The 13820-nt window shown below is 45.7% G+C and overlaps 8 protein-coding genes across 11 annotated transcripts; 4 read left to right on the top strand and 4 right to left on the bottom strand.

Annotated features, from left to right (window-relative positions):
* Positions 1–216: 216 nt before the first annotated feature.
* On the top strand, positions 217–3704 carry LOC108097750 (dual specificity protein phosphatase 18). 2 transcript variants are annotated; one of them, XM_017200260.1, is made up of 2 exons: positions 217–449; positions 2912–3704. In XM_017200260.1, exon 2 carries the CDS (start codon positions 2958–2960, stop codon positions 3510–3512), a length of 555 nt encoding a protein of 184 aa, XP_017055749.1. In that variant the 5' UTR covers positions 217–449; positions 2912–2957; the 3' UTR covers positions 3513–3704. The 2 variants fall into 2 exon arrangements, with proteins under 2 accessions (XP_017055749.1, XP_017055748.1); XM_017200259.1 differs by having other exon boundaries at positions 217–490.
* On the bottom strand, positions 3661–5471 carry LOC108097749 (mitochondrial nicotinamide adenine dinucleotide transporter SLC25A51). The gene is made up of 3 exons (XM_017200258.2): positions 4746–5471; positions 4461–4590; positions 3661–4400 (listed from the first exon to the last, which is right to left on the bottom strand). The coding sequence occupies exons 1-3, from the start codon at positions 5285–5287 to the stop codon at positions 4113–4115; spliced, it is 960 nt and encodes a 319-aa protein (XP_017055747.1). The 5' UTR covers positions 5288–5471; the 3' UTR covers positions 3661–4112.
* Positions 5472–5896: 425 nt separating this feature from the next.
* Positions 5897–6842, top strand: LOC108097645 (60S ribosomal protein L32). 2 transcript variants are annotated; one of them, XM_017200076.2, is made up of 3 exons: positions 5897–5932; positions 6310–6409; positions 6475–6842. In XM_017200076.2, exons 2-3 carry the CDS (start codon positions 6317–6319, stop codon positions 6784–6786), a joined length of 405 nt encoding a protein of 134 aa, XP_017055565.1. In that variant the 5' UTR covers positions 5897–5932; positions 6310–6316; the 3' UTR covers positions 6787–6842. The 2 variants fall into 2 exon arrangements, with proteins under 2 accessions (XP_017055565.1, XP_017055566.1); XM_017200077.2 differs by lacking the exon at positions 5897–5932 and adding an exon at positions 6022–6046.
* Positions 6843–7056: 214 nt separating this feature from the next.
* Positions 7057–8679, bottom strand: LOC108097640 (serendipity locus protein delta). Its single transcript, XM_017200070.1, has one exon. The coding sequence runs from the start codon at positions 8550–8552 to the stop codon at positions 7257–7259; it is 1296 nt and encodes a 431-aa protein (XP_017055559.1). The 5' UTR covers positions 8553–8679; the 3' UTR covers positions 7057–7256.
* Positions 8680–8775: 96 nt separating this feature from the next.
* On the bottom strand, positions 8776–10841 carry LOC108097639 (serendipity locus protein alpha). The gene is given in 2 exon segments (XM_017200069.2): positions 8776–10398; positions 10401–10841. Coding segments are annotated over 2 exon segments (1590 nt in total). The 5' UTR covers positions 10744–10841; the 3' UTR covers positions 8776–9151.
* Positions 10842–10947: 106 nt separating this feature from the next.
* Positions 10948–12249, bottom strand: LOC108097642 (serendipity locus protein beta). The gene is made up of 2 exons (XM_017200071.2): positions 12087–12249; positions 10948–12033 (listed from the first exon to the last, which is right to left on the bottom strand). Exons 1-2 carry the CDS (start codon positions 12157–12159, stop codon positions 11051–11053), a joined length of 1056 nt encoding a protein of 351 aa, XP_017055560.1. The 5' UTR covers positions 12160–12249; the 3' UTR covers positions 10948–11050.
* Positions 12250–12258: 9 nt separating this feature from the next.
* On the top strand, positions 12259–13170 carry LOC108097644 (sex-regulated protein janus-A). Of its 2 annotated transcripts, XM_017200075.2 has the most exons (4): positions 12259–12346; positions 12400–12574; positions 12624–12748; positions 12858–13170. In XM_017200075.2, the coding sequence occupies exons 2-4, from the start codon at positions 12433–12435 to the stop codon at positions 12948–12950; spliced, it is 360 nt and encodes a 119-aa protein (XP_017055564.1). In that variant the 5' UTR covers positions 12259–12346; positions 12400–12432; the 3' UTR covers positions 12951–13170. The 2 variants fall into 2 exon arrangements, with proteins under 2 accessions (XP_017055564.1, XP_017055562.1); XM_017200073.2 differs by lacking the exon at positions 12259–12346 and having other exon boundaries at positions 12385–12574.
* On the top strand, positions 13095–13789 carry LOC108097643 (sex-regulated protein janus-B). Its single transcript, XM_017200072.1, has 4 exons — positions 13095–13205; positions 13269–13424; positions 13476–13600; positions 13652–13789. Exons 1-4 carry the CDS (start codon positions 13154–13156, stop codon positions 13739–13741), a joined length of 423 nt encoding a protein of 140 aa, XP_017055561.1. The 5' UTR covers positions 13095–13153; the 3' UTR covers positions 13742–13789.
* The last annotated feature ends 31 nt before the right edge of the window (positions 13790–13820 follow it).

Here is a 13820-nt window from a genome sequence, read left to right as displayed (position 1 = left end):
CAATCGGAGTACGTTAAGTATACGCAGTGTGTACAAATTGCCCACATAATTACAGCGGCAAATCATTGGCACAGCTCCCACAGGTGGAAGTTCGTTGGCAGGCGGTTCCCACCTCGTTGCACCCACACAAAACACCTTTACGCACCTCGGCACGAACTCACCACATCAACTGAAAACATTTTCGAAAGCATTTCTGTTCGCCGTAGCTCAGTCGTCGTTGGCTTGCCAGAAAGAATTGTATCGTTCTCCTCCGAATTCCCGAAGAACTTCAGTGTTTTTTTACCGAACCGCCGGAGAGACCGAGGCGGAAAATAGTTTTCATTTGTGGCCTGGAATCCGAGGAATTTGTTTATTGCGGAGCGTAAATTCTTGATTAAGTGGCGCGAACTTTTGAGATCACCAGCATGCAGGAGTTAATAGTGGGAGGCATCGGCGAGGTGCTGCAGAAGGTACCATTTGATAATGAGAACGAGAAGGAAAATCGCCAAAAGTGAGTCATTTGCACGCATATAAACGCAGGTTCTCGGCTAATGTGCTTGCGGCTGCCATTTGAGCCAGTTTTTGTTAATGGCAAACATTAAAGGGGCGCCGTACAAACATACACATATAGTCAAGGTCGCGCTGATGTCACCTGAAGCGGACCTTTGTTGTTTCCAGTTAATTAACGTAATTACTGCATCTAAACCGAAATGATACACTCAATAAGTGATTACTTTGGGCTATTGTGAGTTTTACAAGTGAGCAGGGCCTGCTTTTGGGTTTTATTGCGGAACTCTTTTCGGATCGGAATTGCAAGATATATTCAAATTATTCTTGAGTTTTTCGTCGCATTCTTGGCATTCCTTATCGGGGACCCTGACTCTGACAATTGAATTCAAGGACAGCGTAATTGCTAAAACGAAATTAGTCATTTTTCATGGGGCAGACGGAGGTCTGTCTGCAGGTCTGTCAAAATTTTTGGCAGTCAAAAATAAGCATTTGTGTGGACCCGAGGTAAAATTTAATATCTTGACTCTGATGAGTCTCTGGCAGATTTAAATTTTTTGCAACTTACAAGATGAACAGAATCGCGAATTCCTCAAGAGTATGCGATCCCAATATTCTGCCCAGCCCATTAACCTAGTTCCCCCAAAAACAATCATGTGATGGACAATGGAAAGAAAACAAGCCCAGCGACAAGGATTTCAGATTCTTTCGCTATTTAGCAAATACATAAATAATGGAGATGGAATTCGAAAACATCTCAATTTGTTCTTGCTTTTTATTTTTGCATTCGGTGATAAAAAACAAAATCACTGTGTCGTCCATAAAGGCGGGCGGTGTGAAATATTTTAATTTCACTTATTTTCAAATCACAGAATTTCTGCCGATGCCACTGACTTGGTCTAGCGAAAGTGACCGATGATTAATTTTGGCGCCGTGCCAGCGGAATTCGTGATTATTATTTAATGACGACGCGAAGTCGCCGTAAACATGTAATAAAACCAAAAAGAAAGTGTTTTTTTGACACATAGAAAATGAAAATGCACCTGAGTTGGCTTGGAAAACGAACGAAAGAATTTACATAAATTAGTTGTTATTATAAATATTATCCTGCTTTAAGTCTTAATTGAAGTCATTGACCGAAACATTCTATGAACATGAAAATAACCGAATTTAAAGTATGGTTTCCTTAAGGAAATATATTTGTATTTTGAAAGGGTGTATATTGTTCACCCTCAAAATAAGCCAAGTGTTTAATTTTACATTTACATTCCTCAGTGGCAGGCGCTTTTGGAGGGTGATGACAGGAACAGGGAAGGTGGCCCAAGGGGGTTTGGACACCTTCCATTTGATCTCTGATGAGGAGAGGGGATTTCAGGGGGCTGGGATGATGAATAGGGCGCAAATAACCAGATGGCGGGCCTCTATTTTAATTATGAAGATGCTACCATATAGAAGCATAAGGAATGTTTCTGCCTAAAAATAAAGTTCATGTTATTTTGACAGTTCTATTTTGCGATCAAAACAAGAGTGTTCTCTTTGTTTACCTTCTTGATCAACCAAAATTGTTGATATCAAACAATATATCACAATGTTGTTTGTATCTTTGTAGAAGAGAGATCTTATTTACTATTAGTTATTATATTGTTGTTAAGCAAAAAATCGAATACGTAGTAGATTATGTTCCATTATGCGATGACTGATCTGTTTGTTTACGCATTCGCCAAATACCATTTTAGATCCATTCTATTTTCATTTAGCGTCCATTTATTATACACTTCGCGAAACTAATTATAAACAGACATTTTTGAGGTGTACAATACAAATTTGCGTATTTATGTACGTATCTCTGCAATATGTTTATTGTTTGTGCCTACGCAGCGAAAAAAACCATGACGTCTTCTGATGAACACGTAGGTGCTGGGACGGGATCTGTTGGAACGGGATGGGGTCTTTGGGGATGGGGATGGGAATGGAATCTGGGCGATGTGTTGTTTAAGTTTCCATTCACAAAATTACTTTGGCTGGGCTGTTTCATGTTGAGAGCTTTGGCAGTACTATGCAAAAAATACACGAATACCTGCCATTTGTTTATGGGCTATTTGTGTTTGGCTTAACACCAAATGTTCTCCTTTGTTCATGAGAAATGTTCCTATTTTATCGGTTCTTTCACCCACCAATAATATATATTGAATGCATCAGGTTTTCCAGCCAAAAATTTTACGCAGTAGTATTAGACAATACATTCTATAATGTATGATCAACAAAAATTGCATAATCATTTTATAGGCATTCCTTTTTAGAAAGTGTAACTATGATGCGCCTTTAAATTGTTAAAGAATTAGCCTCGTTAATTATATTTTTTGTATATATTTAGTGTTCTTCAACCAACTATAAACTTATAAAAATTTTCTCCGACTACTTTCAGCAAGTTAAATGACGCCGATCCAGAGGAGCACACACCGTTTCCTGGCATGTCTCGCCTGACTCCCTCCCTGATCCTTTGTGGAGCGGCGGCGGTGGTGCCCGCGTACATGGACAAGCTGGGCGTCAGTTGCGTCATCAACGTGGCGCCGGAGCTGCCGGACACACCGCTGCCCAGCCAGAAGAACCCGCTGTACCTGCGCATCGACGCCCAGGACCGTTCCGAGGTGGACTTGTCCAAGCACTTCGACGAGGTGGCCGACCTGATCGAGGAGGTGCGCCGCTCCGGGGGCTGCTCCCTGATCCACTGCGTGGCCGGGGTCAGTCGGTCGGCCAGCTTGTGCCTGGCCTATCTGATGAAGCACGCGGGGATGAGTCTGCGCGAGGCGTACCAACACATCCAGTCCATCCGGCCACAGGTTCGGCCCAACTCCGGATTCTTCCAGCAGCTGAGACGCTACGAGCTGGAGCTGAAGGGCAGCTGCTCGGTGGCCATGGTGTACTTCGCCTCGCTGGACAAGGAGATCCCCGACCTGCTGGAACCCCAGTACAGGGCCATGGAGGACTTCTACCAGCGGTACCGCAGTTCCCTCAAGAAGCGATAGGTCGCCCACTCAGCACCACTTAATCTAACTTGTGATACTTGTACTACTAGACCCTACTACTAGATTAGATCTTAATATTCTATCTGCTCGTAGATAACCATGCTGAATCTTACATAAGTCCGCCGAGTCAATGATGTATGCTTAGAGCTCGTAATTACAAATACACTTTAATTTTCGTTTAAGAACATTGAATTTACAGCGTAAATTAATCAGTTTTAGTAACTTCAATGAATCACAAAGTCATCGGCGAACAAACAACACACTCGTATTATATCGTACATCATCTAGTATTATTTACACGTACTCGTATAGTAGCTAACTAAACCGTATCTCGTGGATTGGGTACCTTTAAATGCTCACGTTGTATTGTACTTGGCATCCGCGGGGCGAATTGAACTGAACTGATATACAGATATGAGGAGGAGGAGGAGTCTCCGCGAAGGATGTGTGTATGTACATTAACACCTATAATTCAGCATCTCAACACAGGCGACTTAAACGAGACTTAAACCGAATGAAGAATTGGCTAGCTAAGAGGCAGAAGTAACCGTTTGTGTACAATCAGCTGAGTTCTCAGTTCTCTAGTTTGGGCACCCGGGCCTACTGGTGCATCAGCTTCTTTAGGTTCTCGTAGGCCGTGTTCATGATGCCCCAGCTGATGAAGGAGCGGCCCGTGTTGAAGGCGCAGCCGCGGTAGAAATTCGCTAACCGGCAGTCGCGCTCTATGTAAATTCGCTTGCACGCCTGCCAGCTGCCCTCCGACTTGTGGCCCATGTCGCTCTGCAGCGACACCTTGATCACGTTGAGCGGATAGAAGATTGTGCTGATGCTCGCCCCGATCACGGCGCCTGCGAAGAACTCCTGGGCCGTCCGAGTGGACACGGATTTCTGTGGGTAAATCGGATTTCGTTAATGGATTATTGAGCGAACGAAGCCAGGAATTCTCACTCTCTTGGGCAGACTGTTGCTGGCCTCCTCGCGGAGCACAAAGAAGAGCGCGTTGGACAGGCCGTTGCGCCAAAATACTGGTTCAAGTCCCCTGTAGAGCTCCCGATAGCCGTGGTTGGCCACCACATACCTGGGGGACAAAATAGCAACGTTAAGAGTGTGTTGGGAATTTCGAGGGGGCGCCTCTTGAACCAAGCGATTATAATTTGCTTGGAAATTGGATGAATAAACATTTGCTTTAGCTAAGGTTGAGTGGTCTCACGGGATTCCATTTCCCCTGCTCACCTGAATGCGTTGGGTGTGTTGGTGAAGTGCTGGTGGAACTTGGAGTCGGCCAGCAGGGTTTGCACTCGTTCGAAGGGCAGGAGGATGGACTCGGCGCTGCCGGCGACCACCCCAGCGATCACCTTGGCCCCGTAGTCGTTCAGGCGGTAGTCCTCCACGAGGTATCTCCTAGTTCCATCGAACACCCCAAACATGATGGACAGCGAGATGGTCTTCTGTGCCAATGGCGGGAGCATTCCCCGGTAGAGGAAGCCCAGTCCCTCGTGGCGCAGCTGAGCAAAGGCCGAGGTTATGGGCACTCCGTGGAGCATCTGGCGGAAGATCATCTTGTAGATGGGATATGTGGCCGCGATGTTTACGAAGGCTGCTCCGCATCCGCATGCGAACTCCTCCCACTGAAAGGCCCCGAAGAACCGCTCCGAAAACACGCTGCCATTCCGCGGCTTTGCTGTTTGCGGGGTTAGCGAAAGCCCAGATGGAACCCTATTTGGGGGCGGAGGGTCGGTGGTTTTGGCGACAGTCGGCGCGCCATCATCCTTCATGGTGATATTATCCTAACTTTAACTCGGGTGTGTGGAGAAGTGCGCATTGGTTACCGCCGCGGTACCATTGTAACCACTCACACACTGGGTTTCTGGTTTGTTTTGATTCTCATCGGTTTAATTATATAATAATGAAGAAGAACCACGGTATGACGGGCTAGTGTGGCCGTAGCTGAGCCCCAATTGCCTACCAGTTGGTTAAACAACTCACTGTTATCCAATTCGCGAATCAGTAACCGTAAACATTTAACTATAGTTTATTACAAGTGTTAAAACTTAATAATAAAAAAAACAAAAATTGCAAATATAAATTGGATGTTTATGCATTTGCCATCTTGTCTTAACTATTTGAAAGTTTTTCCACAAGGACCTAAAAATGCTTTTTGAATTTCGTATTACAGCCTGGACTATTTGATAGACCAGCTTTATTCTTAAAGGGATTAAAAAACAACTTTAAACAACAGAAATAGCTAAATAAATAAATATGAAAGCAAAACAGAAATAAACTTTTTTTAATCCTCATATTATTAACATTCCCTTAACAGCACCCATAAAAGCGCGTTGGCAGTACCGAAATGCCTGATTTATCCCCTTTTGTGCGCGCGGTGCAGCCACACTTTCTTTTCGCTTCTGGTTTCCGGCAAGGTATGTACATGATTTTCGATGCACGTGTATTTTAACAAATTTTTAGCCATATTTCTAGATTTTAGCGGTGTTGAGTTCAACAGAGTTGGTCCGTGTGCTTTTTGCAATCTAGCGGTTCGTATTTTGCCCAAATCTGGACTATAGCCCCTAGATCGATGATGAACGGCTTCTGTTTGTGTTGGAAACCCATAAGGAAACAGACCGGAAACTGTCCTAATAAAGCGGGAAATAATTTAAAAAGCCACTCCAACTTTGTTGACACCCGCTTTTATTCAGAAAGTCCATCTACCATAACTCATGTAGCTATGAACCTATTTATAAGGACGTTCTAATTGGAGGCTAGTAAACTAAAAAGTGTTTTTGTTGTGCCATTTCAGCATCAAGATGACTATCCGCCCAGCGTACAGGCCCAAGATCGTGAAGAAGCGCACCAAGCACTTCATCCGTCACCAGTCGGATCGTTATGCTAAGCTGTCGGTAAGTCGAGTCAACGCGATATTCTCAAAAACTGATTACTAACAACTTTCCCCGTCACTTTGCAGCACAAATGGCGCAAGCCCAAGGGTATCGACAACAGAGTGCGTCGCCGCTTCAAGGGACAGTATCTGATGCCCAACATCGGTTACGGATCGAACAAGCTCACCCGCCACATGCTGCCCACCGGATTCAAGAAGTTCGTGGTGCACAACGTGCGTGAGCTGGAGGTCCTGCTCATGCAGAACCGCGTCTACTGCGGGGAGATCGCCCACGGAGTTTCCTCCAAGAAGCGCAAGGAGATCGTCGAGCGCGCCAAGCAGCTGTCGATCCGCCTAACCAACCCCAACAGTCGCCTGCGTTCTCAAGAGAACGAGTAAGCTTAAGATTCTGTCGAGTTCTTATAACGTGGTCGGAATACAATTATACAAACGTTCAAAGCGGGCTTTTAGTTTGAAATAAGTGTGGATAATGTGTTGAGATATACTCTCGAGATTGGAATATATTCGGCGATAATCAGGATATCTTAGTTGACCATGGATTCATGTTGTGATAAATGTCATTAGAGCGAGTTCTTTTTGGTTACTCCACTTTTGAATCTCAATTTTGGGATTAAAAAATAAGAAAGTTATTAAAGTAGCAGAACAGCATAAGGTTTGATTAGTTTTAATCAGATATCGCACTTCACAAAAAACACAATTCGAATACCAGTAAATTATATTTTGCGGCGAAATCTACAATAGTCAAGTACAAAGACAAGGAGATATACTAGGGAGATATAATTACTTATATATATAATATATGCATATATATATATATATATAATTACTTATTGTAGGTAATAGTAGTTTTATTTCAAGACTACGTCGTGATCAAATTGCAAGTGGTGCTCGAGCTCCTTTTTGTTTTCGAAGTTGGTGTTGCATATGAGGCAAAAGCCACTGTTCTCGTCGTTGTCGGACATAATGACGGTGACGGCCGCCTCCGATTCGTCCACGTCCACGTGCAGCTCCTCGACCACCTGCTGCTCGTCGGCTGGCGCCTCCTCCCGCACACCGTAGACAACGTCGCCCTCGTGGGTCTTCATGTGCATCTTGAGGGTGTAGCGCTCGGTGAACGACTTTGGGCACACGGAGCAGTAGTGCCTCGGCCGATTCTCCTTGTGGATTAGCGTGTGATGGTTGAAGGTCTTGCGCGACTTGAACGAAACATTGCAGATGCTGCAGATTATCGGGTTCTCCTCGGCCTCGTGTCGCAGCCGGTGGTTGTAGAGCAGGTTGTCCTGCGAGAACCGCAGGCCGCACTTCTCACACTGGTACTTCTTCTTGTCCCAGTGCATGCGCATGTGCCGCAGCGTGTTCACTGGGCGCGAGAAGGTCTTGGGACAGTAGCGGCACTGCTTTTCCGTCTTGCCCTCGTGCACGTTCATGTGTAGCTCCAGGTACTCCTCGTCCCTTCGGATCACCCCGCAGATAGGGCAAATGTGGCTCGGCTGCTTGGAGTGCTCCTCACTGGTGTGCTTCTGCAGCTGGTACCAGGAGTTGAACACCTTGCCGCAGGTGCCGCACTCCTGCTTGACACGCTTTTTCATGGGCTTTTCTTCTCCATCGGAGGACTTGGCAAATTGGCCCTCAGAGTCGCCCACCTCCACCTCCTCGCAAATGAACTCCTCGTCGTCGTCGTCCTCCTCGTCTTCGTACTCCCTTTTTATGTCCGTATCGGATTCGTCCTGTTCCTTGACCAGCTCCACAAAGAGGGCGTCTGCCTCGGCATCCGCGTCTGTTTCGAAGTCGCTGTGAGGCACTTCCACCTCCTCCACCAGGATATCCTCGCCGGACTCGGGAACTTCAAACTCGAACTTCAGGGCTCCCTTAAGCTGATTAGTCAGCCGTTTCTGGGTGGTCATCAGGTTGACCATGATAGTGTCGTAGTCCGAGAGTTCCTGGAAGCATCGCGGGCACAACCGGGCGTTGGGCTTCAGGTCGAGCGACGTCTGTATGCAGTTGGCCAGGTGTGTGAGCACAAGCGAGACAGTCTTCTGCGACGAGGGCACTTTGGCCGTCAGCTTCTCGTAGCGCATGGAACTCGCACTGGAGGAGCCAGCGTCACCCAGCTCGACGGCGCCGCAAAAGAAACAGGTGTCCATTGCGGCTGGAGGATTCCAGGACCGATTGCGGATCAAGCGGCTTCTTGTTTACAATCTGAGCGGGGAAATTGTGTATAGAATTTAATAGAGTTGGCAAAATGGTTGAGTATCGGAAACTATACTAAAACGCGAAGAATGCAACCATGGCATCATTCCAGCCAGGGATGGCTACACATTTAAAAAAGATGCCAGCCTGGAACAGTGGGATTGAAACAGGGAGTGAAAATGTAGGACAATTTTATTCGAAAGTTGTATTAAATCTTTTAAATTATTAAATTTTTCGATTAAACTTAAATATTTGTCAAAAACTATGAGGTTTAGAAAAATGTCTCATTATGTTTTTTGAAATTATATTTTATTCATTTTTATGCACAGCTCATACATTTATTTGAAGATTTTGGTACAGTCATTTTATTAATATGCCTAGGTGATTGTATTAGGTTTACTTTTTTATTTTATCAAAGTAATTGTGTTTAAAACTTTACAAATATGTATTAATATACATTTTTAGACAAACTAATAGTTAATGATAAAACCTTCATTAACAATTAGTTATGTCTGCAAAATTATTTCTTAAAGAAAAATTTCGGTGCGCGTGCTCAATCTATCCTAAGGATTTCTGTTATTTGAAAACTGATAAGGTCGCTATCATTGCTAATGGCTTCCACAATAGTGTCCTGCGGGCCAAAAACAGAGCAATTTCCGCTTTGCTTTACAAAAGATCGATGTCTTTTAGCCACTGATTGACTGCTTCGCACAAAAGTTCGGGTAGCATTGCAAGATATTGGTGCTCGGGAGCCTATTGAGCAATCGGGTTCAAGAGTATCGTTGCTTATCACGTCCCTTAGCTTGGCCAGAACAGAATACAATATCTTAAGACGCTTTATGATGCGCCTGTGGTCCACAGGGATGTCAAGGTTAACAACTGCGTGACACTCCCTTAGGATCAGGGTGAGATCCTTGTGCACCCGCTTGCCATCTTCACTGAGCCCCGAATAGTTGACGGGAAGCCGAAAGTGCTCCAATAAAACATTTCCCCTCTGTACAATCACAATATAACGACTCCTATCCTGAACCTGGATGCTCTCGCCCAACATGTCCAGGTAGTTATTGATCAGTGAGCAGCTGTCAATGATTTCGTGGATTACGTTTCGGAAGATCAACAGTTCCTGGTTGAAGTGGTCCTCGAGGACTTTAGCATGGTGTGATGATAAAACGGATTCCGGCAACTGGAGAGCTGGCACAATAAAGGCATCCAGGGATTCCAAAGAAGCCAGGCAACTTCTCACGATCGTCTTAGTTTTGATGTCCTGTGAAAAAGCTATGGCCAGCACTCCAATTTGTTGGATGCGGTCCATATTGGTATCGAAGGTGGAGATCAAATCCTTGGCCCCGTCAGCATCTTTTTGCAAGGCTTCCTTTAGCTTGCCCACAGAAGTGTTCTCCAGTTCGATAAGGCTGACAAAGAGCAGGTGGAGCAGGGCCTCGTTTAGGAATGATTCCAAAGCATACAGAGCCCGCTCCAAGGAGAGAGCCTCCAGCTTGCGATGGCCATTATTGGGTTCACCTGCCTCCTCGTGAAAAGTGGCACACTCGCTGAGCAAAGTCTCACACAGAGCAGTCAGAGCCTTCTTGTCCGACGTAACGGCCACGTTCGCAAAGGCGAGGGCATGGCGCACTATGTGGTTCACTATGCTGGCCAGCTGGAAGCTGTCCTCCGCGAAGCTCTCCTCCAGAATGTGCAGTGAGCTGTTGCTCCTCTTAGCCAGCTTCTCCATGTAGTTATCCAGGTGATCCAGAGCCAAATCCATTAGCTCCACAAACGAGTAATCCTCAAGATTTTTTCTGTCCCTGCGCAGCTTTCCAGGCGCGTTAAGGATACCAGGAGCCTGCGAAGACACCAGTCCAAGCGGTCGAGAAAGTGCTGCCTGGTCATCTGCGGCGCCTCCATGTTGATGGTCCTTTCTAAGTGGGTTATGCATGTGACCACCTGGGTGAGGCACAGGAAGATGGTCTCCACGTCCAGGTTCGCGCCGCTGGGAGCCACCTCCGGCAATGTGGCCTTCAGGTCGCTGGCAAAGTCCAAGAATGTGGCGCAGAACTCGTTCAACCAGCCGATGTTGCCGGTGCTGCTATACCCTTCTGCAATCAGCTCGCCGCAATTATTCAACTGAGTCAACAAGTTATGCATTTTCTGTAAGATGTGCTCCGGGAAAGCCAAGTATCTCAACTAAATTCTTCCGGGCTACGGTTGCGATTTAAATACTCAAAATGTACAGGTAGAGCGGACCTCTTTTCGGACTGTTTAAAAAAAAAACATCTGGCCATTTTATTACTTAAGCCCGCGAAAATCCTTCACGTTACCTGCTAGTTTCCTGGAAAGCAGGCAAAGGACTGGTTTTTCCCTCAATGGTTGTTAATATTTAATTTTATGATACATACGCGCGCTTATGTGCTCATAAGCTGGGCTACTTAGATTAAACTAGCAAAGGACTACCCTAAAAGAACGCTGCCGTGGAATCCTTGGCCTCCGTCACCTCCGGTTTCTCGACCGGCTGGTGAACGCGCTTGTGCACCTTCAGGGTGTACTTGTCGACGAAGGACTTCTCGCAGTCGGGACAGGGGTAGCGGGGCCTATCGGTTTGGTGGGTGCGCAAGTGGTGCTTGTAGGTGCGCTTGGTCTTGAACTGCTGGTGACACACCTCGCAGATCAGGGCGTTCTCCTCGGCGTCGTGGCGCATCAGATGGTTGTACATCAGCCAGGAGAGCGAGAAACGCTCCCCGCACTTGTCGCACTGGTACTTTTTCTTGTCCCAGTGCACCTCCATGTGGCGCAGGACGTTGCGCTTGTGGGAGAACTTTTTTTCGCAGTAGCGGCACTCCAGCTCGGTCTTGCCCTCGTGCAGGTTCATGTGCAGATCGAGCACCTCGTCATCCTTGACCTTCAGGCCGCACACGTTGCAAGTGGCGTGCTCACTCTTTTGGCAGTTGTCCGCCTTGATGTGCCGCTCGAGAACCTCCTGGCTGGAGAACATCTCGCCGCAGATGTGGCAGGGTATCTCGGTTGTCTCGGTGAAGAACTCGTCCTCCGACGAGGGCATGCTATCGTCCGGCTCGCTGAAGCAAAAATCCTCGTCCAGCACCTCCTCCTTCATGAATTCTTCGTCTTCCTCCTCTTCCTGCTCCTGAAGAGGTGCAGCCTGGACGACCTTAAAGGCTGGCACTTGGACCTTAGCCCTCTTCACCGCCTGTTGCCTGGCCTCCGGCTTGCCCTCCACCTGTCGGCAGCCCAGCAGTGCATCCGCGATTTGGCGCTGGACCTGGCTGAGATTCCGCACTAATCTGTCGTAGTTGAACAGGTACTCCAGGCAGTCCCGACAGGCGGCAGAGTTGGGTGCTAGGTCCAGGCGCTGGTTGATGATCTTCTCGAAGTACTTCAGGATATCCTTGATTGGCTTAAAAGTTCCTGGCACTATGCAGCCTGCAAATTTTCAGGGGTCAGTCTTTTCTCTCCAAAAGAAGAGCAGTCATTACCTTCTATCAGCTGAAAGACTCCCACGGACTTTTCCTTGCCGCAAACGAAGCAAAACGGTCGCGTTGAGCTCATCTCTTCGCCTTAGGTCGAAAATATCGGCTTTAACAATTTAATTTGTGTATATTTTGTTGTGAACGCTCAATCGCATTGGTGTTGGTTTCGTGTAGTGTGGCCAGACGGCTTGAGGAACGGTGGAATCGAGTGGCGAGTCTGGTCATATGCAAAATAAAATTGAGTTTTTCGGAAATTTTGCCGGCTGGTAAGGAAAAATTTTCTATTTTTAAGTGCTTTTACGCCATGAATCGTGTTCAGTTATTCTCCAAAGGACTGCGACTGATTCACAAAATGTCAGAGGAAGCACTTGCAGGTGTGCCACTAGTGCACATCAGCCCAGAGGGCATCTTTAAGTACATCCAGATCAATGTCATCGATGGCGGAGATGCTTCTAAAGCGGTGGTTCGAGGTTTCTCAGACTGCGAGTGGCATGGTAAGACTTCCTTAAGCCTATTATTATACATTAAACTTTTCTCTCTTAGCTGACATATTCGATCGCGAGGAGAAAGTCTTTAAGAAACTGGGACTGCGTGCAGAGTGCCCTGGTGGCGGTCGCATTGAACATAACCCCGATAAAAAGTACATAAAGGTCTACGGATACTCGCAGGTTGGTCCATGGGCATGGGATTTACTTGGTTTTTCCTTTCTATGATATACTCTTTAATTTATTTTAAAGTTTGACTTCAAATAATAGCTAGTTATATTTTATATTGTAGGGCTTTGGAAAAGCTGATCACGCCGTTACCAAAAGGATTCTGGCAACCAAATACCCGGACTACACGATCGAAATTTCTGATGATGGATATTAGCTTTCCTCAAATGGACAGCGTTCTCATACCCTTAAAACAATTGCCTCCGATCCAAAGTGCCATGACTTTTATAGAAATGGCTTTTCAAATTTTCAATATTGTATTCTAGAAAGTTTCTGTGCAACTACCCATTCTAAACCTGTTCGGACCTAAATTTTCAAATTGTATACAAATTCCACACGTATTCCTTTTCGAAAATTAAAATGAAACTTCTAAAGTCCGTTACCCTTTTTCCTCGATGTGTCTTCCCGTTGCGTAAGTTTTTAAAGAAAATGTCTCGAAAAGTGCTGATATGCCCGATTTAATTTTTCTGACTAGAAAAATGTTATTCGACCGATTTAATCAGTTTGGTGGGAATTCCCAGGGTTAAGATAACAAAAGGTGAAAATCGTTATTTGTTGGCCCTGATTCATACTCACGGCTTTACGAATTTTGGAAGAGTTATCGTTCGGGGAGCTGATGTTGACAACCATTGTGAGTTTGTATGCCTGGATCTATCAGTGTATTCTTAAAAATTTTATTCAGTGGCCGTTTTCGACGCATTATTGGACGAAATGGAGCCACAGGGAATATGTGCGAAATGCCTTGGAGGTGGAAGGATTCTCAATGAAGAGGACAAGAAGCAAATAGAAATTTATGGCACCTCTAGAGTAAGTGAAAGAGTTGTTAAGGCTTGAACCGCTGACCAATTTTACTCTCAGACTTTCGGAGGTGCTGATCACAAGAGGACGAGGAATATACTTCAGGCGTGGACGACATACAAGGATTTCAATATCAAAGTTAGGCATTAAAGATTTAGTTTTTGTTGGCAAAAATACAGATTAAACATTAATAATAAATTTACTTTCTTTAAAATTAACAAAGTTTTCT

Source organism: Drosophila ficusphila, unplaced genomic scaffold (genome assembly GCF_018152265.1).
Source record: "Drosophila ficusphila isolate 14025-0441.05 unplaced genomic scaffold, ASM1815226v1 contig_791, whole genome shotgun sequence".
In the NCBI taxonomy this organism is placed as follows: domain Eukaryota; kingdom Metazoa; phylum Arthropoda; class Insecta; order Diptera; family Drosophilidae; genus Drosophila; species Drosophila ficusphila.
Note: the sequence above shows the minus strand (reverse complement) of the source record. Positions and strands in the feature narration are given on the sequence as shown.

Coding starts and splice junctions, on each gene's coding strand:
- LOC108097645 (XM_017200076.2), top strand. CDS start 6,317: ATGACTATCCGCCCAGCGTACAGGCCCAAGATCGTGAAGAAGCGCACC. Junction 6,410..6,474: donor ATCGTTATGCTAAGCTGTCG/GTAAGTCGAGTC, acceptor GTCACTTTGCAG/CACAAATGGCGCAAGCCCAA.
- LOC108097749 (XM_017200258.2), bottom strand. CDS start 5,287: ATGAAGGATGATGGCGCGCCGACTGTCGCCAAAACCACCGACCCTCCG. Junction 4,591..4,745: donor AACACACCCAACGCATTCAG/GTGAGCAGGGGA, acceptor TTTGTCCCCCAG/GTATGTGGTGGCCAACCACG. Junction 4,401..4,460: donor GCAACAGTCTGCCCAAGAGA/GTGAGAATTCCT, acceptor ATTTACCCACAG/AAATCCGTGTCCACTCGGAC.
- LOC108097644 (XM_017200073.2), top strand. CDS start 12,385: ATGAATCGTGTTCAGTTATTCTCCAAAGGACTGCGACTGATTCACAAA. Junction 12,575..12,623: donor CTCAGACTGCGAGTGGCATG/GTAAGACTTCCT, acceptor TTTCTCTCTTAG/CTGACATATTCGATCGCGAG. Junction 12,749..12,857: donor AGGTCTACGGATACTCGCAG/GTTGGTCCATGG, acceptor TTTATATTGTAG/GGCTTTGGAAAAGCTGATCA.
- LOC108097750 (XM_017200259.1), top strand. CDS start 405: ATGCAGGAGTTAATAGTGGGAGGCATCGGCGAGGTGCTGCAGAAGGTA. Junction 491..2,911: donor GAGAAGGAAAATCGCCAAAA/GTGAGTCATTTG, acceptor GACTACTTTCAG/CAAGTTAAATGACGCCGATC.
- LOC108097642 (XM_017200071.2), bottom strand. CDS start 12,159: ATGAGCTCAACGCGACCGTTTTGCTTCGTTTGCGGCAAGGAAAAGTCC. Junction 12,034..12,086: donor AGTCTTTCAGCTGATAGAAG/GTAATGACTGCT, acceptor GAAAATTTGCAG/GCTGCATAGTGCCAGGAACT.
- LOC108097640 (XM_017200070.1), bottom strand. CDS start 8,552: ATGGACACCTGTTTCTTTTGCGGCGCCGTCGAGCTGGGTGACGCTGGC.
- LOC108097643 (XM_017200072.1), top strand. CDS start 13,154: ATGAAACTTCTAAAGTCCGTTACCCTTTTTCCTCGATGTGTCTTCCCG. Junction 13,425..13,475: donor AGCTGATGTTGACAACCATT/GTGAGTTTGTAT, acceptor AATTTTATTCAG/TGGCCGTTTTCGACGCATTA. Junction 13,601..13,651: donor AAATTTATGGCACCTCTAGA/GTAAGTGAAAGA, acceptor TTTTACTCTCAG/ACTTTCGGAGGTGCTGATCA.